The 21,988-nt window shown below is 42.2% G+C and overlaps 2 protein-coding genes and 1 non-coding gene across 5 annotated transcripts; 2 read left to right on the top strand and 1 right to left on the bottom strand.

The window, feature by feature from the left end:
- Positions 1 to 6,531: 6,531 nt before the first annotated feature.
- LOC114215960 (gamma-crystallin B) lies at positions 6,532 to 8,333 on the top strand. 2 transcript variants are annotated; one of them, XM_028112187.2, is made up of 3 exons: positions 6,532 to 6,540; positions 6,638 to 6,894; positions 8,075 to 8,333. In XM_028112187.2, exons 1-3 carry the CDS (start codon positions 6,532 to 6,534, stop codon positions 8,331 to 8,333), a joined length of 525 nt encoding a protein of 174 aa, XP_027967988.1. The 2 variants fall into 2 exon arrangements, with proteins under 2 accessions (XP_027967988.1, XP_027967987.1); XM_028112186.2 differs by having other exon boundaries at positions 6,638 to 6,880; positions 8,058 to 8,333.
- Positions 8,334 to 11,062: 2,729 nt separating this feature from the next.
- On the bottom strand, positions 11,063 to 11,170 carry LOC114216023 (U6 spliceosomal RNA). The gene has a single exon (XR_003610670.1). It is a non-coding gene; the product is annotated as a U6 spliceosomal RNA (small nuclear RNA).
- Positions 11,171 to 15,626: 4,456 nt separating this feature from the next.
- LOC114215961 (gamma-crystallin C) lies at positions 15,627 to 17,261 on the top strand. 2 transcript variants are annotated; one of them, XM_028112188.2, is made up of 4 exons: positions 15,627 to 15,635; positions 15,741 to 15,983; positions 16,833 to 16,835; positions 16,989 to 17,261. In XM_028112188.2, the coding sequence occupies exons 1-4, from the start codon at positions 15,627 to 15,629 to the stop codon at positions 17,259 to 17,261; spliced, it is 528 nt and encodes a 175-aa protein (XP_027967989.1). The 2 variants fall into 2 exon arrangements, with proteins under 2 accessions (XP_027967989.1, XP_027967990.1); XM_028112189.2 differs by lacking the exon at positions 16,833 to 16,835.
- The last annotated feature ends 4,727 nt before the right edge of the window (positions 17,262 to 21,988 follow it).

The following is a 21,988-nucleotide window of genomic DNA, read 5'->3' on the forward strand; positions in this document are numbered from 1 at the left end:
CTCTGTACAGAACATTAAGTAATGAAGATTCTTTTAAAATAAGAGTCTTTGTGGAAGGAACTTACAGGATAAATTATAAATATAAGATACACATATTATTGAGACGCCTGGGTGGCTCAGTCAGTTAAGTCTCTGCCTTTGGCTCGGGTCATGGTCCCAGGGTCCTGGGATCAAGTCTCATATCAGGCTCCTTGCTCAGCGGGGAGCCTGCTTCTCCCTCTGCCTGCCGCGCCCCTTGCTTGTGCTCTCTCTCTCTCCCTCTCTCTCTCTGACAAATACATAAATAAAATCGTTTAAAAAAAGATACACATATTATTAAAATGTTGTGGCTCTTATCAATTCCAAGTGTGCAGAAGATTTGAGGTTTTGTTGCTAACCTAGCTAAATCAACATGTGTTGTCCTGTAGTTTGGTGACTAATGACATACGAGCTCTGTTTTAACAAAAAATGAAAAACCAGGTGACATGTCTCAACAAAAATAACTTTGTTAACTTAGGATTTGGTTTTGTTTAAATCTGGTGAACTTAGAGGCTTAGAAAACAGCATTTGATCTCACAAAGCTTAATATGCCACAAATTTTCCTCTCTATAAGATAAAGGGTCTGGACAAAATGAGCTCCATGTTTCCTTCCAGCTCTGATACTTTAAGACTCTATTAGGTTTCAAAGTGGGGTATCTCAGTGGTTAGCAATGCAGGCTTTGAGCTCCATAGACTTGGTTCCTGGCTTGACCACCTAACGGCCAGGTGACCCTGAGCAAGTTACTTATCCCCCTGAGCCTCAGTTTTCCCGCCTGCATGATCTTATGTGGAATAAATGAGCTACCCCCTGTAAAGAAGCTAGCATTTAGCAGAGGCTCAGTAGGCAGTAGTCATCCCTCCATCAGTTGTGTCTAATTGTGCTATAAATATGGACTTTATAAGGAAAACGTGCCAGAATAAATTAGTTGTTTTCCGGAAAATTTCTTCAAGAAAATGTGAACATCTGGGCGCCTGGGTGGCTCAGTTGGTTGGGCGACTGCCTTCAGCTCGGGTCATGATCCTGGAGTCCCGGGATCAAGTCCCGCATCGGGCTCCCTGCTCAGCGAGGAGCCTGCTTCTCCCTCTAACCCTCCCCCCTCTCATGTACTCTCTCTCTCTCTCTCTCTCTCATTCTCACTCTCTCAAAATAAATAAATAAATCTTAAAAAAAAAAAAGAAAATGTGAACATCTTCAATGTCCCTTTGACAGTCACCCATTACCACTGTCTTAGAAGTCTATACCCATATAAGTGAATAAGGGATTACAGAACATTTTATAGTCAGTTAATGCTGATTTCTTCAGCCTGACAGCAATCAGTCAATTGAAGAGTCCACTACAATTTACTGGAACTCCCGTTAAAGACAAAGACTCTCAGGGTTGGTAGGGACACCACAGGCTAGCTGGATGCTAGGCCTTTTGTAAATTAAAAAAAAAGTTTGACATTGAGAAGTGTGTTTAGGGAAGATATAAGATAAGCACACCTAGAAAGGTAACATCTAAAACAAGCCATTGTTATATGCAGAGGCAATTAGTTTAGGCTTTGGAGGCCGACACCCCTGAGTTCAATTCCCAGTTCCTCCATTTACTAGCTATGTCTACATTTTTGGATTTGTTTCCCTATAGTGATGAGTACTATGATTAGACTTGGGCAGTCAGGGATCTTGGCCTGAACTGGGTGCCTCAGAGAGTCTTACTCTAGCCTCCACTAGCTGCAGTCTTCGCCACAGGACAGGAATCTGTCCCTTTTACAGTCACCCACTGGGGACAAACCCACATTTCTTCTAGACCACATTCCTTTTACCTGAAACTCCAGAATTCCCTCTATATAGATCCTTGTTTCCAAGACCTAAAAGAGTCTTTACCAGGCCTATCCTCCCAAGGACACTGGTAGTCAAAAGGCAGCAGTTTGTGGGAAGTGAAGGGGAGCAAGGAGCATGTGGATAGAGTGTGGACATGAGAGGGAGTGAAAAGAGAGGAGGGAAGAGGTAAAGGGGGCTCTATTTATGCTCTTGCCCCAAATCTCACAAACATTTGTGGAAGTTCCCATAATAATTGTGTTGCGTTGGCTACATGATGTACTTTGTACAAAATTCCTTCTACAATGTCTGGAACATACCACTCTTTATACAGTAGGCTATTTATTATTAACCATTATTATTTTCATCATTGTGAGTCCAGTGAGTGCTATAATGTTTGCTGCAGTTTCAATCCTAACTGCTTAAATGAAAGTAGACATGGCTTCCCTCAGCAGGGTCAAGTCAATGACATGCTGATGAACTCAAAGAGATTTCACTTGGGAGTGGTTACCAGAGAGTCAGGAAAGACATCTGCAAATGCTTCAGGAAAAGCCAAACTGTAAACTAAAACATTTGTGTGGGGAGAGGGGAGAAAAGTAATGAACTATTTCCACTCAGGCTCCTAACAGGCCTCAGGCAACTATAATGGCTCCTACATGAATGATTTTGTTTTTAGAAGAAGACAGGGTTATATTAGAACCATTAAAATATTTTGATCTACAAGTTTATTTAACCATGAGCTCCTAGAGGACCTTAAACAGCTTTCTAAATTTTTGTCCTGATTTAAATAAGGCCAGTTCTTCCAAAGGGAGTTTTGCAGTTATTAAAAACAAAACAAAACAAAACAAAAGTGTATATAACTTTACAGTTAAACTTGGTGTTCAAATATTTCTGATAAAAGGCTCAGTGGCTTCAGTCCCTTAACCTCCCACATAATTAGACCAGGCTGTTGGCTGATAATACAAAGAGACATAACAAAGCCTGTCTTGCAGCATCCAGGACGTAAAGTCTCATTCCATTGATCCATCCATCTTCTAAACTACAAGGAGCCCCCACACTGGGCTCTGCGCTCAGTAGGGAGTCTGCTTCTCTCCCTCTCCCTCTGCCCCTCCCCTGCTCTCTCTCTCTCTTTCAAATAAATAAATAAATAAATAAATCTTTTAAAAAGTATAATATAAAAAACCACAAGGAAAGAGCTAAGAATCTTCTTTATTATTTTCCTTCACAAAAATGTTGCCTACCACTTTTTCTTTCATTTTTGTTCTTTCTCAGGCCCACTCCCCGTCTCTCTCCCTTAACTGCTCAGAGACTTTAACAGCATAGCGCTGGTGGCACTCTAACACCTCCAAACCCCACAGAAAGGCTGTGCTGCTGTTGGCCCAGGCCAGCCTGGACTTCTGGGCCATTTTTACCTCCTTTCAAGTCCTCCCAGGTCAGCAAGGACAGGCAGAAGCAGAGGGCATCAGAACCAGAGAGAGTGGTAGCTGAGTGAGTGGGAGAAAGTGGCTTCTGTGTCTCTGAACATCCACATGGGTGACCTCATGTGAGAGAGTTCTCGTTCTCCAAAAGAGAATTAGAATCGTGGCTTTTTCATGTTCTTCATGTTTACAGGGCTCTATTTATCCACCTATTTAACTAATAAATCATGATGGGAGATAAAGAAGTGTGATGTGGCCCCCTACTCTTGAGTTCATAACCTTGCTGAGGACAAGGAAAAGAAGAAATTCTATGAGAAAGGCAGAGCAGTAGTGCTAAGCTGGGTGGTGATAAAGTGGGGTAGATGCTCAGAAAAGGGAGAGCCAAGAAAAGCTGGTCTGAAGAGATGTCCTAGACAAGGGACCTAGGCTGCCTAGACTGGGTGATTTGATAAGCTTCTGAGAAGGGAAGGTGTTCCAGTATCAAGGAATGACTCCCTTCCCTCAGCCCAGATCCTCACAGACATCTTGAATTTAGAAGGCAAAATGGGAGCACATTCTCCCTAGTTGGCCCTCCCAGGCTGCCATGATTTAAAACAAACGTTCCCACAGTTTTCAGTGTGGATTATGTCTATTCCTATTATTTCTCTACTTAAACATAATAAAGTTTAATCAAATAATGAGAGCAGGGACACTTCTTCTGACTTGTCCTTTATATATCAACTTTCCTCTTCCACGCTGCTTCAAAGACCTCCAAAGCACTTTAACAGCTATAATGTAATAAAGAATAAAAGTCAAACACATTAAAAAGACTGCACTGGTGATATAGAAATGAGAAAAAAGGCACAATTCTACTGTCAGCCAAATCAGGCCTAAATCACCTGACGGATAGGAAATGTGCACACATATGCACATAAGCATGCATACCTGAGCCTCTGTTATGCTGATGATGAGTCTTGCTTCTGCAGCTGCAGTTCACTAGCGTGGATGGGTGTAGAACAGGGTCTTGTCAATGAACTCATGTTAATGTGTTCTTGGGGGGATTTCCCTTACTGTAGGCATGTTCATTGCAGATTACCTCCTATGCACACAGCAGTGACCACTCCAACCTGCAGTCCTGCCTTAGCTGCGGCAACTTGGCACATGCAAGTGGACAGCAAGAGCTGCATGTGCTGGGCTGGGGCATCTGCTACCAGCAGTGGGTGAACAGGACTCTATCTGCTCTGACTGCACAACCCTCACTGTGTTATTCCTCTTCTTGGCATCTTGCTTCAAGATCACACACAAATGGTAGTCATCATTTGATTGTGAAATCAAAATTACCAAACAGAAAATCTTTGCTAAATTAGACCAAAGCATTTCAATATATGATATTATCCATAGATCACATTTAGCCTCCATACAATAAGCAAAAGTGTAGACACTATGGGGTCGAAACCCAGAAACACATTCATATTTATTTTTGATCGATGTACCATGAAATTCTATCAATATTACCATCTTTAGCACTTATTAAAATATGAATTATATTTTTTACCACTGGTATTACTTTACAATTTATCATGCACTTTTGAGTTCATTATCGCATTTGATTTTCATCATCACTCCTATTTTATAAACGGGGAAACTGAAGCCTAGGGAAGTTAAGTCATTTTCCCAAGATGACACAAACAGTAACAGAAACTGCAAAAGTGCCTGCAAATGGGTGTAGGCTTGGATACCTGAATGTGTTCTCCACAAATGATGCCTATTCAATAATATCATGGTATTTATAAGTACTGGGAAGAAAAATAACTTTAGAGGAAGCACTGTGAAAGCAAGGCATGGGACAGGCAGCGTAGGTGGTCACAGTTAGTGTCACTTGCTAGTGCTTACTCCTCCACCAACCAGTGGTACAGTTCATGAAAGTACCACTCACCCCCCTACCTGACCCAGTCCAGATCCCTGATGGGCTAACATTGGAAGCTGGCTAGACAACTGAGAAGTCTGAGTATAGGCCTCTGACTCAAGGCCTTAGGTGGTAAGCCTATTACATATTAACATAAATAACATATTTTTATGAATAATAACTGTATTTTCCAAAGCAAAAACAATTAACGGAAAGATTGGAATTGTTTTATGTTTTTACAAGTCTCTTTAATGTCCTACAGCCTCTGGAAAAACTCCACTGTACACCTGTAAAAGAATAAGAGCGAAAAGGGTCAGTAACATCTTGGTATTGTTATGAAAACTGTTTTGATCTTATGAACCTCTTGAAAGTGTCTCAGGGACTTCAGGGGTCCCCATACCACACTGTGAAATTCATACAATCGGGAGGCTCTGTCATCTGGTTTGGGGTGCTCTCCAGCATCTCAAAAGTCTGAGGAAGTAGGTAGGCCATTGGTATTTTGAGGGTTTCTACATTACTCCTCACACTAACTCAAACCACCCTTATCAAGTGGGCAAGAGTCTGTAATGGAGATGAGGAAGAAAGATCTTAGGATGCTGAAGGAGGGCAGGGACAAAAAAAAGCAAGCAGTATTCTGGGCAGCCACCAGCAGAAGGAAGGATTTAGGCTCTCCGGGAGTTGTGAGGGAGGGGAGGAAGGCCTTAGCTGTTTGCTCTCTTTCAGGTCAAAGCCAAGTATTGAGGGTCTACTATATGCCAACCCTCTGCTCTAGGCACAGAGGCAGAAAGGAATAAGAGAGAATTCCCAGCCTCCAGGAGCCTACAAATTTCCAGTCAAGTAACAATTTTACTCAAGATAGACCCCAAAATAACAACAATGATGACCACACAATCTTGAATTTGAACTAAGCTTTTTGCTTTCTAAAGCACTTTCACAGATTATTTCACTTGATTCCCTCTTCCTTAAGATTCCTTATTATTTAAATTCTGATTTTTAATAAAAGTTAAAAAAAAAACCCACCAGTCTTGGAGCAGACTACATCACTTAGTTTAATTACCTTTGAGGAGTCAATTAAGCAGAGTAGGTGACAAAATAAAAGCACGGGGATAGAATTTCGCTCATCATCTTGCTCAACTAAAAGAGTAAAGACTCTTTTCATTTTGGTGGCAACAACAGTTTTAGTGAATCAGAACAACCCGAACCTACCAGAAAGAATGAGAGTAAACCATTCAGCTACACCCAATGACCAGGGGGAGGAGGAGCGGGGAGCTGGCAAATCCCCTTACTCACCGAAATGGGCCCCTTTTGTGTGATTTCCTGCGGAGGCAGCAGTCAGGGCTGCTATATATACAGCGGCACTCCCCCTCGTCCCACACAGCACCCAGCCAACACCTCCTGCTCGCTTGCTCCAAAATGGGGAAGGTGAGTGCCGGGTACCTGAGGCTCAGGATTGGTCCTGGCGCAGCCTCTTCAGCAGGGGGGCCAATCGCCTCACGCTCCCACATCTTCCATTTTGCAGATCACCTTCTACGAGGACCGCGGCTTCCAGGGCCGCTGCTACGAGTGCAGCAGTGACCACCCGAACCTGCAGCCCTACTTCAGCCGCTGCAACTCCATCCGCGTGGACAGCGGCTGCTGGATGCTCTACGAGCGCCCCAACTACCAGGGCCACCAGTACTTCCTGCGGCGCGGGGACTACCCCGACTACCAGCAGTGGCTGGGCTTCAGCGACTCCATCCGCTCCTGCCGCCTCATTCCCCAGGTGAGTATGCCTCTGTCCTCGTCTCTGGTCTCTTCGGAAGTGAAAGCCATGAACAGATACCATTCTTCAACCATATCATTCCAACCAGAAAGCAGAAACTGAGACTGAGCCTACAGCCTGCAGTCCATTCCAGAAGGAGGTCTCAGAGGGGAAGCCATTCTTCATGAGCTCTGTGGTGCTTGCACTTTTACTCACATGTTCCCAAATGTTTATATTTTAAATGTAACTACAAAAATTAAAAAGCCAAAGCCTAATTGAGAAAAGGCAGGACAGAGGGAAAACAGAAGTTGCCATGTGTTTAAGATAGAGCTTACTAAAGTCGTCATTCGAAGTGGTATCCACTCAGAAATAATATATCAAAGCTTCTAGATGCAATCTGGGACTACTTAATTGGTAAAATACGCTTGCTTGCTTTGGCTCACTTTTCTATTGTCTTCTGGTTTTTATTATTAGAGGAAAGGCCAACTCCAAAATGAAAGTTTGAGAATCAGTATTTCCTAGAGAGTAATTTGCACAGTTCTCAGAAGAATGTGCTGGAGTGTGGGAGGCATGGGGTAGAGTGTCATCCAGAGCTCAATGGAGATGATTTTTGCTGCTGAGGGAAATGAAGATGGTGAGTGACTAGACCAGAAAGGAAGCTTAAGGGTCAGATAGGTTGAAATCTGAAGTGACACTGAGGCAATAAAAACAAAGAAAATGTGTCGTCTTCTTTTTTACAAGAGCTCAATAATCTTATGTTCTATGGTGTATGCAAAACCAAAACATTGGTCTTAGAGAAAATAGCTAAATGTTGATTCCTTTTTAGCCAGAGTACTATATCAAATGGGATTTTGCTTTCTGATGACTTACACTTTTCTCTTTCGAGAAGGACCTTCTCTAATAACGTGATCAATTTTATTTGAGACCAACCTTGGCTGCCAAGAACAGAGCCGGGTAGATAGCACGGAAGGGCTGCCAAAGTCTTTCCCTAGCATTGCCCAGAAATCGTTAGAGGCCCGGAAGGGCCGGGGGTGATGGAGGCAGGAAGGCTTTTTAACACTGCAATGTGATTGTTCTGGAAGCAAACCCAGACTCCAGGAACTTCTGGGTTGGTGGGGCCAGGGAGGTATAGGGGCTAGAACTTTAATTTCTCTCCATTTGTGCTCATTTATCTTTTCTTTTCTGTCTGCCTCCTCAGCACGCCGGCACATTCAGAATGAGGATCTACGAGCGAGATGACTTCAGAGGACAAATGTCAGAGATCACAGATGATTGTCTCTCTCTTCAGGACCGCTTCCATCTCAATGAAATCCACTCCCTCAATGTGCTGGAAGGCTGCTGGGTCCTTTATGAGATGCCCAGCTACAGGGGAAAGCAGTACCTCCTGAGGCCCGGGGAGTATAGGAGATACCTCGACTGGGGGGCCATGAACGCCAAAGTTGGTTCTTTCAGACGAGTAATGGATTTTTACTAAAGTATTTATGTTCTCCACTTTCCTCCTTTAGAATGCAATAAAATATTTAGCTTGTGTTTCTGGCACTACAGAGTCCTGCTTTTTTTTTTTTTTTTTTTTTTAATCTATTAGGTCTTAGTAAGCAATAATGGCACTTAACCCAACATAATGACAAACGTTTTCATAATGGGAAACGATGTCTTATAAGGGGGATAAAGTAAAGGATATCATTGCCAGCATTCTTTTAGAGACTAAACCATGTAGACTCAAGGTTCAATTCAGTTGGGCTAAAGACATTTATGGTTAGTCTTAAAAGGATAAATTTGCAGCTACAATGTTAAATTAGTACTGGTTGTAACATCTCAGGTTATCCTTGTAGGTTATCTCCACCATCTTTTCTATATAGTCCAAATCTTAGCTAATGAGGAAAGTCATCTTAGCATCTAGACCCTTCCTTTAGTTTTAAAAACAAACGAGCAAACTGGTCGCCCTCCCCTCTTGCATTCTTTCTCCTTCTAACGGCTGCCAATTCCATGTCAATACCTCGTTCCTCCAGGAGATTTTCAGTCCAAATAGGATTCACTGTCTCTTTTATAGAAGAATTTCAGGATTTCTACCAAAAACCATATGCACATAGGGAAACTCAGGCTCCTGTCTCTTCAATAGGAAGTAAAGAATTATGACTATACCTGGAAAGCAATACTAAATAGAGAACAAGGAATTGACATTTTCTGGAGACATTTGTTTGACTGTATATGTGTTTCCTTTGGGGATGTTTATCTTCCAGAAGCAAAGGTCGAGTCCAAGTCCCACGTTCTAAGACACTTTGTGGGTTGTAGGTAAAGCCAGATTTGAATCCAGCAGCCAAGACAAAGGGGAAACAAGATCAGTTCCATAACTACGAGAGCCCATGAGACAAATAAACTAATTATCCAAGATTAGCCTAACTGTTCCCAGTACTGAAACCTCAAAGAAAGTCTTCGTGTAGGTCCTAGTAAAAAGGGCACTGAGCAAACAACATCCCTAAAACACCCTGCAGTAATTAAATATGGTTCTTCGGTCTGTTTCTTACAAAGTTTGACAATGAAGCTGATGGTTTCAGGTCAAAAGCCATCTAAAGTACCCCATTCTTTGAGATTCTAATGAAATGGCTGAAATGTCATCTCACATGGAGCGGGAGACTTGTGTACCCACATTCTCTGACACATACGTACTCCATGTCTCTTGTGATTCTGGAAAGGGAATGAGTTATTGATGCTTTCCCCAGTCACCCTCCACTCTGAACTCCTGCCTTGTCATTGAATGAGTCATCTTGTCCTCCCCCATGTGACCCACTCCATGTGTCTCACCAACTCAGGTGGGAGACATAGCTCCTTCTCCTGGAGCTCCTGAACCATCTCTCACATAAAGCATTCATGCGTGCAGCCAGCTTCATTACAGAGATTGTGGGAGGAGTTTAGATCACAGCAGTACAACAATATCAAATTCATTATTACATGGCCATGCTATAAACAGTCTGTAAGCTCCAACCTGCTGCTAGGTGGCCTGGTCTTCTTTCTCATTCTTGCTCCTCTCTCCTCTGTTCTTAGCTGTACCCACATGGGTGTTTATTTTTTATAGTCTCCTTCCATCCCATGCTTTCCAGGGCTCCATATCTACCATCCACGTGACTCCTGAACGGAACAAGCATCTAACTTGTTGCTTGACCTGAGTCATTTTTGAGAGCGAAAGCATGTGCTATTAGAGATTACATCAGGGCAAGAGGCATGAACCAGGAGTGTTCAAGGCTAACTGGTTGCACGTGGTTAAGCTATTTATAAGAGTTCTTTCCCTGGAAAATAATCAGATTCTTGAATTATTTGGTATTAATTATTCCTAAATCCCAGTTCTTCAAACTTTAAACTCCCAACACTAGTGGTGGCTTCCTGGAGACGTTAGCCAGAGTTCTCTGTTTGCCAGTAGTAACATATCAGACATAAACTGGAAAGCCAAAAGCTTCTTGCAGTGCTGAATTTTACTTTATTTGCTTGGTAGGCATGAAATCGCAGACTTCAGACATGGAAATGATCCTGAAACACTTGAACCCAAAGCACATAAAATTAGAGATCCTGGATGCCACTGATCAAGTTTCTGTTCTTGAAAACTGTGTTTCCAGGAGTGCCTGGGTGGCTCAGTTGGTTAAGCGTCTGCCTTCTGCTCAGGTCATGATCCCAGGGTCCTGGGATGGAGTCCCGCATCAGGCTCCCTGCTCAGCGGGGAGCCTGCTTCTCCTTCTCCCTCTCCCCCTGCTTCTGCTCTGTCTCTCTCTCTCTGTCAAATAAATAAATAAATTCTTTAAAAAAAAAAAGAAAATTGTGTTTCCATCACTGGGGAAGAGGCAAAGAAAATGATATCCTCCCTCTAATCCCAGCATTAAAAACAATCAACAGAGGGAGGTAACGGTGGGGGGTGAGCAGAGGAGGAATACGACCAAACTAACTCCTCACCTATGCTTCCTCCTTCTCTCTCTCTTCTCTCAAAAGTACCTGCTGGAACCTCAAAGAGGTGAAAAGGTCTGAGATGGAAGCAGCCTCCAAGAGAGGAATGGGAGAAGGGATAGATACCCTACAGGATTCCTCCTAACCTTTTCCCCATGAAGATGAAAAAACAAGTCAAGATAACCCCAGGGTCAGCCTGTATACCTTATATACACCAGTATTTCCTGTATATCCTACTTCATAATGAGTCCAGATTTTAAATCTTTTTTTTTTTTTAATATGGACTGCTTCAAGAATTTACATGTCATCCTTGTGCAGGAGCCATGCTAAATCTCCTCTGTATCACTCTAATTTTAGAACGCATGCTGCCAAAGTGAGCACCAGATTCTAAATCTTTTCCTTCCCTTTATCCCTCTTTTCTCCCTTTGAACCTATAATGTCTTCTGGTCAATCTAACCCTATATAAGACCCACCCAGCAAAGAAACTGAAGTCATTCCATAAAGAAGTGCCACGAACTGCTATATTGTGTTACACGCTCAAAGGGTGCTCCTCATTATGGCCTCCCTCTCCGGTTATCCTGCCCTGATGCCCCGGGGTTAGGTCCTGAGGTTGCTATTGTCTTATTCCCTCCCTTCCAGACTTTAGGGGTTCAAAGCTTCTTGTGGGTTTGTTAAAGCAAAAATGACAATCACAACCACCTGTTGCTTAAACGAGAAGAGATGTTCTGCTTTTCACACGAGAGCCAGTTTGATCCAAATGCAATGCCGTAGGAGTTAAGCAGAGGTAGATCATTGGTTGCCCTCTCCCTATCTTCTTGTCATCTATTGGTCAGTCACAAAACACAAGCTGAGAAAGAGAACCAGAGGCTGGTGCTACGATGGTGATCCTTGGTATCTCACCCAGCCTCCTTGTTTGGGATACTTTGGTCTATGTAGCTGCCAACCAAATGACCTTATCTCATTTAATGGAGCTTGTGGATGATACAAAAGCTACATTAGTTACTAGGAAGCAGGAAGGTGGATGTTAAGGTCAACTGCTGGCTGGACCTGAGGCACCAGGAACACTCTGAAATTGGCCACTGCTGTTGTAGTATTAATTTGACATCTCAGGAAACACAAAAATTTGACAGAATTACCAAGGAACAGAAGGTTTTGGGGAGAACACAACATTCCTGTTTTCTCTCTTTTGCTTACTCATCTCCCTTGTTATAAAGGCCCATTAAATAGATCAAATGCAGAGTGCTTGTGTCATCCTACACATTGAAAGTTGCAAATACTGAACTTTGATGTGACTGTGTATGCCAGTTGTGCTGAGCATTCAAAATAGGTCCCATAGACTATTACAACAATGGATTTCAGACTAGGGAGTAACATTCATATCCTCCAGGCATTTACTGAGTAGCCTTTATGTGCCAGTTCATTTTGCCACTTAGTGGGAATACAGAAATAAAGATGGAATAGTTCCTGCCCAGAAAGGGGCCGCCCTCATTTATTTTAAGAAACTGATGTCTATACACAATAGTTAGATAAGTAATAATTACCATTAGAGTGGTATGAGCAAGATGCTTGATAGAGCCAAGTTGGCAGTATTAAATTCAGCCTGGAAGATTAGAAGAGGTTCAAGAAAATCTTTACAGAGGAATTGATACCTGAGATGAACCTCTCTCTGGGTGAAAAATGCAGAACTGATATCTCAGTGAGAAGGATCAGTATACTAAAAAACAGGAGAAGGATAGCATAAACTTCCAGCTTTAAAATGAATAGGTTCTGGGTAACCAATGTACAGCATAATGTGTATAGGTAATAATACCGTATTATATACTTGAAATTTGCTAAGAAAGAAGATCTTAAATGTTTCCACACACACACAGATATTAATTATGTGAGGTGATGCAGGTGTTAGCTAACACTATGGTGCTAATCCCCTTGCAATATATAAATATATCAAATCTGCATGTTGTATACCTTAAACTTAAACAATGTAATATTTCAATTATATCTCAGTAAAACTCGGGGGGTAAATGAGAAATGTGAAAATAACATTGTGCATTGGGAAACAAGTGATTCGATGTGACCCATGGGGAAGTCTGAAGACAGAGGATCTCAGGTCAAGTGTGCCATGCTAAGGAACCAGTACTTGATTCTGGAGGCAATGGGAGCCAGTGAAGGGTTTCAAGCAGGTGAGTGGCCGTCATAGTTCAGGCTGCTATAACAAAAATACCATGGACTGGATGACTCAAACAAACATTTCTTTCGCACAGTTCTGGAGGCTGGGAAGTCGGAGATCAGGGTGCCAGTAGATCCAGTGTCTGGTGAGAGCCAGCTCCCTTGTTTGCAGACTGTCTTCTCATTGTGCCCTCACCCAGAGACAGGAAGCAAGCTCTTTCCCATCTCTTCCAGTGTCTAAGGACACGAGTCTTATCATGATGTCTCTACCCTCAGGACCTAGTTATCTCTCAAGGCCCCATCTCCAGACATCATGACAGTGGGGACGAGGGTTTCAGCATATGAGTTTGGAGGGGACACAAACATTCAGTCCAGAGCAGTGACATGACTTGATGTGTTCTGATTCTGCTCACCCTGGCATGCTGGCAGAATGCAGTTTGGAAGAAGGCAAGACTGGACAGAGTCCGGAGACTGTGGACAGTCCAGCTGAGATATGATGAGAGTCTAAGCAAGGCAGCTGCAGGGCAGGGTGATGGGGAGGGGAGACTGGGGAGGTAGGCAAAGGAAGGGAACACAGGAGTCCCAGGAAAGAAAGAGAAAGATATGGAAAAAAACAAGACTAAAGTTTAGTACTCTGCATTTTCTAAGCCCTTCGCCTCCTTTCCTGTCTAATCAGCACTATCATTTAAGTGCTGGTATTTCTGCTTTGATTCTCTCATTATGTGCATATAAAACTTTGTAGAACAAAGCAGAGAGTTCTTCTGCCTGCATGTTTAAGGAAAATAATGTGTAAGTGCTAATAAAACATTAGCTGGGGATGCCTAAACCATGCTTTCCTTACCAAAATTAAAAAAAAAAAAAAAGAGGAAACCAGACTAGTGTTTTTTAAAGTTTGATCCAAGAACGATTTGGTGCTGGTTCGAACTACAGATTCCCGGGTCTTCCCTGGCATCTAATAATACGAAATCTTGAGAGAGGGTAGGACCTGGCAATTTGCAGTTTTAATAACACTTCTTTATGCACACTAGAGTTTGAAAGCCACTGGATGATTTCTAAAGTACCCTCCATGTCTACTTTTTTTTTTTTTAACCAAAAAGTGGCTTCATAGCAGAGACATTTTTCAAGCATCTTTGAGAGGACTGACTATGTTTGAGAGAGATAAATAGGCTGACGTCCTCCTTAGCAATGTCGCACTATTACTAACACCGAACATTTACTTAGTGCTCATTTGTGCCAAGTATATGCCAAACACATTATACACATAATCCATTGACTCATGTCAATGTCCTTCAGCCAAAGACCACCCGAACACCTGTCACAAAGCAAGCTGGGTTCTGTACTTGTTAAGAGGAAGCATGGGGAGCCTCAGCAAAGGGTGTTAGCAAAGGATATTGTTATAGGATTTGTACTTTGGTTCGGTGACTTTGAGAAGAGCCTAAAAGAGCAGGGCTTCACTCTAAACTGGATGTTGTCAGAACATGGGGGTAATTTTATGATTGGATATCTCAATAAATCTACTCATGGGGAGGGGAGCCTAGAAGGATAAAGCTGCAGTTGATAAAGAAGGAGCAGTTAATCATCTGGGCTGAGAGAGGGGGTGTTTGGAATTGTGTGGGTGGCACGGTAACTTTGTTTTTGCTTGTGCTTAGACAAAATTATGAAGTGGCCGTATTTTGTCTCATTGCATCAGAGTCTCAGAGTAACCTTGCCTGAAGTTGGTATTCTGGGAAATTGTTTATGTCTAACAGAGGAATAACATGGCTTAGCTCTGAATGCCAGGCCAGCTTCTGAATGCGCATACCTCTCTTTGTTTTTTTCCTTCTTTCTTTTTCAACTTACTATATCCCATGATATAAGTACTATGAAATAACTCAGGCTCCGGGAGTCTATATGGCTTGCCAAGTTCATGTGGCTACTAAGTGAACATTCTGAGTTTACAAAGTTTTACTGCCTCCCCCCAACCCTGGAAAAGGGAAAGCACTCCAAAAAAGCAAACATTTCTCAGCTTGGGACCCAAAGACCAGAGAAACTTTCCCCTTGGTTCCTATCACAAGCTGACGTCCAGGGCTGATTTCTAGTACATGAGATAGACCCACCCAAGGAGGAGTTAGTAGCTATGTCTTAAAGCATCAGGTCACCACAATCAAAACTAGCAAAGATCAGAATCCAGATCTGTGTCCTGCACTAGACTGGCAAATCGTATAAAGAAAAAAAAATTAAGTTACAGTGACCTCTGCCATCAAGTGTTTGTGGCATTCTACATCACAGACAGCCCCTGGAACTGGGGAGCACTTCTATAAAGGCATAGATTTTCCCCCAGAAAATACATGGAGCAGAATGGAATCATATCAGTAGAGACATGAATTTCGGGTCAAAAGTTCAGATTGATGTGCTGATAAATTTAGAAAACACGAAGAATCCAAATAAAAGCAAGTCTAGGGACTCAACTAGGACGCATCCAGAACAGCGTTAGAATATACCAGAGAATGAGGGCAAACTCCACAGGCATTTCCACTGAATGCGGCACGTAAAAGGGATCCATAAAATCCCCTTACTCACCGCCGGGGGCCCCTTTTGTGTTGTTCTTGCCAACACAGCAGCCCTCCTGCTATATAGACCCGCGGCGCTGCCGGCCCATCACACTGAACTCGCACACCGGTGTCAACCAGCCATGGGGAAGGTGAGCGGGATGCGAGTTAAGTAAAAAGAAAAAAAAAAAAAAATGCCTCTCTGCCAGATCCGTTGGGAGCCACTGCTTTAACTGGGAATCACTCTTCCTTTGCAGATCACCTTCTACGAGGACCGCGGCTTCCAGGGCCGCTGCTACGAGTGCAGCAGTGACCACCCGAACCTGCAGCCCTACTTCAGCCGCTGCAACTCCATCCGCGTGGACAGCGGCTGCTGGATGCTCTACGAGCGCCCCAACTACCAGGGCCACCAGTACTTCCTGCGGCGCGGGGACTATCCCGACTACCAGCAGTGGCTGGGCTTCAGCGACTCCATCCGCTCCTGCCGCCTCATCCCCCAGGTGAGCGCCACCTGATTTCCATCCGCCTGCCTGCCGGTCCTCACCGGATTAGTGATGGCAGTGAGGGTGAGGGAGGGTTTTCCTTTAAAAGCACCTAAGGGGTAGAGTGGGCTTGAACTACTGCCTAAGCCCAGATAGAGAAATGCACAAAAACAGCAGAGCATACAAGAAGAAGTCACTTATGGGAAGGGTCCGTTTTATTGTTAATTTTTGCTACCGTTACGTCCATTACAAAGTTGTCTGTAACTAGTGTACTCTCATAGTGGGACAGAGAACAAAACGTGCCAATGGGAAGCTGGTTGGACATAAGACGGCTGTATTGTGAACAGATTCATTTTAAAAACGTAAAATTGTAAAATTGTAATTTTAATTAATAGTAAAGAATTGATGCTGAATGACTTAGATGGGTTCCACTACAGACTAGCAAAAAATGGAAACTCTCTTGTTAACAGAGGCTATTCAGAGTTTGTGTCCAACCTTGGAAAAAGGTAGTTGCCTTAATTTGGGAAAGCAGTTGAATTCTGGTTCCAAGTGACTATTTAAGCTAATTTTCACTGAAGTATGTGATTTTTAAAAGTCCAACTTTAGTTATAAATTTATATGAATATAAATTTGCGAGATAACACTCATATTATTCTAAAAAAAGATAATACTCTTATTAAAAGAATATCAGTCAAAATACTTTCCATCCCCCCCCCCAAGATATACATTTGACTTATCACCTAGGAATTAATGGAAATTAGGGAATGAGGAGGCAAGATATTTGAATTCTTGATGGACACTAACCCAGACTTTGAACCTCTTAAATTTTACATTTCCTAGATATGAAATAAAAGGTGAGAAGGCAAGCATGTATTAAATGCCAGTAGAACACAGCTCCATGCACGGCATACTCAGCAACGTCAGGGTCTCGGGTTTTTACGTGGGTGATCTCATGCCTCAACCTACCAAGTTCATTTGTTGTTTGGTTGCTTTTTCCTCTCATTCTCTCGGTGGACTGGGCAGACAAGCTCCCACAGGCTGCGGCTGTATGAGAGAGAGGACCACAAAGGCCTCATGATGGAGCTGAGCGAGGACTGCTCCTGCATCCAGGATCGCTTCCACCTGAGTGAGGTCCGCTCCCTCCACGTGCTGGAGGGCTGCTGGGTCCTCTACGAGCTGCCCAACTACCGGGGGCGGCAGTACCTGCTGAGACCCCAAGAATACAGGCGCTACCACGACTGGGGGGCCACGGAGGCTAAGGCAGGCTCTTTGCGGAGGGTGGTGGATTTATACTAAAATAGGTTCACACTACCATTTTCTCAATTTGGAACCTAATAAAGTATTTAGTCTGTATTGTTGGCAATTGCTGACTTCTGTTTTTCTTTCACTGTTGTGCCAATTAATCCACCTGTAAATGCTCCCTGTTAAAGGCTGAGGAGCGAATAAGTGGGGAGGGGTCAGTTCCGGAAGCTCCGCAAGGTAGAATGAGTCCAAAACAGGCTCAGAAGTAGGGGTAGAAAGAGGAGGTAGCCTGTGTAAGAAAGAAAAGGAGGCCAACACAAGCAAGATGGGAGAAGGTGACTGACTGGTGAGAAGGGAGGCAGTCAGTTGAGGGCCCTGAGGAACAGCATTCCAGGAGCTTCCTTCGGACCCAGCAGGTGACTGGAAGCCATCGAGGGTCACAGATGAGCAGTGAGGAGAAGCCCACCTGGCAAAAAGCCTGATTAGACTACATAAGGAAATTGTAGTATTGTTTACTTTTGAGCCCAGGATGACGTAACTAATGTCAAAGCTGCCATTGGACATTGCCATACTCTTGGACCGGTTGAAGATCCCCCCTCCTACTCTAAAATGCCTCCTGACCTGAGTGCACCCCTGGCCAATATATCCCCTGGACCAAACCCTACGTGAAGTGCAGCTAGTTCAGATAAATTAATGAGATATATGTTAATATTTTAAATAGACTTTGATTTTTTTAAGGATTTTGTTTGTTTGTTTGTTTATTTGAGAGAGGGAGCAAGCAGCGGGGAGGAGCAGAGGGAGAGGGAGAAGCAAGCCCCACACTGAGCAGGGAGTCCAGCATGGGGTTCAATCTCAGAAGCCTGGGATCATGACCTGAGCTGAAGGCAGACGCTTAACAGACTGAGCCACCCAGGCGCACTTAAATAGACTTCAACTGAAGTTGAAAATCTGCTTGCTCACAAGCAAAGCCCTACAAGTTAAAAAAAAAAAAAAAAAATTAAAAATCTTTTCATCAGTGGAGAGTTAATTTATTTTTAAAGTTTTTCCTCCAAAGTAAAACCTCCTATAATCGTACTACTTTACAAATTCTATAAAGAAAGAAGAGAGGGTCCTTCTGATCCCACTCTTCATTGCTAACCCTTCTTTACACTTGGTGGGCACCCTTCTTGAAGTTTTTCCTTCCTTATATTGACATCTCATGAAACATGCTTTTTATTTATTTACTTATTGGCAAATATGGAATCATGCTGTACATATTAATCTGCAACTTGCTTTTAACATGCAAAATGATACAGACATAGATCTAGGTCAGTACCTTATTCTGTCTAATGACTGCATTATTTCTTATTTGAAGGCTCCCTAGATTGTGTTACCATTGACCCATTGGTGACTGGGCTTGTCCAATGTTCCTTTTATAATCAAGGCTATAAAGAATATCATTGCACATACACCTTTATCTATACATACCATAATTTTTAGAAGCTAGAGACCTAGAAGTGAGACTGCCCAATGATAGCACAATATATTTTTAATTTTAATAGACTGCCCAATTGTTAGCCACCAAAGATCCTACCTCCTTTGAGTTAGTATCTCTACCATTTACTAAGCACCTACCATAGGCCTGCCATATGTAGCACTGGGGATTAAAAAAACAACCAAAACAAATAAAAGGCATTGTCCCCACCACCACAGAGCTCTACACAGAAAGAATATGAATTCTCACACTAAACAGTAAGCATGTAATCACTTTTTAAAGTCAAGTACTTCTCAAGTACTAAATAATACATATGTAATCACTTTTATCAAGTACTTTTATTTAGTACTTTAAAGTCATCCCAAGACAAATTTCTGGGGGAAACAAATGCAGTAATATTTATTTATATATTTCTTATGATACCAAATGGCTTAAATCATGATATCAAATCAAATGGTTCTCAGTATTTTAGATTTCCCAGACCAGTTCTCTTTAAACAGACCAATACAGGATTGCCAACTTTTATTTCGCCAAGCAAGGACCTTTAAGATTAAAAACAAAACAACAAAATCGTAAAACTAAGCACCATCTACTCATACATTATTTTATAAAAATAATAACATTTTTATAAATGTTATTTATAACATAAATGTTATTTAACAACAATAACAAAAAAGAACATTTACAAAAGGACATTTTAACACCCCCAAATACACAAGTTCCTAATAAAATATGGAATTTGTTCTGCTGTATAGTGTTTTCATTTGGCAAAAACTGAGCAGAGTTTGAAGACTCTTGATTGAGGTTGCAGCTCAATACCTTCAGGGGCCAGAGAGATGATGTACATGAGCAAAACAACCTCCTTGAAGACCACAAGGAGTGATGAAGAGTATGGTGAGCTGCGGAAAGTGCAAACCATCCCAAAGCATCATGGAGAACATCTAAACGTTGTGCCAGCCAAATAAAATAACATCCCAGTTCCACAGCCCTCGGAGCTGCCAGTTCTCATTTCCATGCTCGTGTGAAAGCTGGGGAGAGCCACCACCGAGGACAGCCCGGGAGTTCCCAGTGTACCCTCTCCCCCCATGAGATACCTTGGTCTCATGGTAAGCCCACAGAACCCAAACACGGAGCTTGGAAACATGAGGTGACGAAACCCCAGCAATGACTACAGTGAAATTTTCTCTCCATCCTAGTGGAATGAGACTTAGATTCATAAAATATTTTGAGCTCTAGGAAATAAGGAAAGTGGTATTTCTTATATACTTCATTTTATAGACTGACATTTACAGCAGCTACAGAAATCTTTGACCCTACGTGCAGCAAAACTCTAACCTGAACTCGTGCCTTTTGCCTTTACCTTTGTTTGAAACCACCTGAATATTTAGGAGTGACAAAGGGTTACTTGCCAGACTAGAGCTCAGGATGAGGGTGCCTGACACTTGCCTCTTACTCTCCTTCCAAGACGGTCCCCATCAGTCATTCCAGGCAGCTTGTATAGAACTCTGCCTCAGGGCTATAGGCGTAAGGATTCTCAAGTCTTAACTTCTGCTCACTCAGCACACGAAGTGTAACTTGGGGCTTCGGTGGAACACACACTTGTCAATCCCGGAATTTTCTGTAAAGCGTTAAAATCAAGCCACATTTTGGCCCATGCCATTCATTTTTCAGCTTGATGAAAACTGTGAGTTGTTTTTTTTTTTTCTTTTTCCCTGTTTCTTTCCCCAGGCTGAAATAAAGCCTTTTCTCTTCCTAGTCAATGAAAGAACCAAACGCAGAGTCCCCTTGTTGTGGCCCTCCAGATGTATCCCAAATTTGTAATTGCATGTCAGCTATGGTAGTGGCAGTCCCCACAGCCATACCCCTTCCCGCTCCCCTAAGTGTTCTCTGGGACTCTGCATTTGCTTCTTTCTCATGTTTTACTGTTTTTATCGATCAACACTCTCCCCACAGAAACAACTCTGAGCAAAATGGCAGTTTTAAAAATTTTATTTTGTTAATTATTGTTTTTTAAATTTTTAATTAAACTGATTTTTTTTTTTATTCTTTTGATTTGGGCAGCTTATTTTCCACTCCGTAAACGGAAGTAATTTTGCAAACATATGCCTACCTATAGTGGATAACAAGAACTGAAATCATCATATTGCACATAGTTGGCGTTTTATTTATAAATACCAACTTACAAAGACTTATGACCCAAAGTCAAGACAAAGTATTTCCATGAGACAACACAGGACTGTGAATAATTCTTTGAACATGAAAGAGGCTAAAGTCATAGGTCATCTTCCACTCCAGTGCTCCTTCCAGTCCATCAAACTATTATCTTCCAGGCTAATAAATACTTTCTAAAGTCTTCCTAGAGTCTCAGCTTCCAGATTTATTCCTTCCTCTCCCCATTTTTGCTGTAGCTCCTCTTTGTGTTCATGCAATTAATCTCTGTTGAGTCAAAAGCTTTATGTACTCTTGTTCCCCGAGGAAAAGGTGTATCTAGATTCCTCCTAAAAATGGATTTCTTAGGAATTTGGTTTTATTTTATAATAACCTGAGAGGTAATTGATTTTTGTGTTGAACTTTTTCTTATCTCATTCAAGTTAGAAATTTCCCTTTTAGTTCTTTCTGAGATGAAGTCTCTTAAAACTATTCTCCCTTTTGAATTACAATTAGCCAAGATGAAACCTCTAATTCTCAGTCTACTTCCAGACTGTAACAAATTCAGACCAAATACTGAAGGTCTGTGCTTGCTGGGATTTTTTTGTTTTGTTTTTGTTTTTGTTCTTACCATACTGCATGTTTGAAGTTCTGTGAATTCCCTGGGTAAAACATTCCAATTTCTTACACCCTTTAATAAGAAAATTCTCTTAAAGGACTAAGTTGAAATTTTCAACATTCCATTAAGGTCATTTCCTTCCTATTAACAATTGTATTCAATATTGTGGCACACGTGTCCCTTGATAGTTCTGACAGATTAATTTTATATTTACCATGTTAAGACTCTGCTTTTTTTTGCTCCCTGACTTACACTTTTTTGTTTTTCCCCAGCCTATACAAATAAAAGTGTAGACTATATATGAAATGGCTGAAGCTCTATTTCTATTATTAAATCAACAATGTTCTAAATTACTTGTTATTTTTTTTTTCAAACCGTCTCAATAGCATCAGCCAGTGATAGCAACCCGAATACTCCAGAGAGAAAGGGACCAAAACCTACAATGAGCCCCGTGGACTATGACAGCAAAGAGAAAAAAGAGCACACGAAAATCCCCTCCTCACCCCGCGGGCCCCTTTTGTGTTGTTCCTGCCAACGCAG

Source organism: Eumetopias jubatus, unplaced genomic scaffold, assembly GCF_037043125.1.
Source record: "Eumetopias jubatus isolate StellerSeaLion01/CBP00866 unplaced genomic scaffold, mEumJub1_p1.0 scaffold_3, whole genome shotgun sequence".
NCBI classification, from domain to species: domain Eukaryota; kingdom Metazoa; phylum Chordata; class Mammalia; order Carnivora; family Otariidae; genus Eumetopias; species Eumetopias jubatus.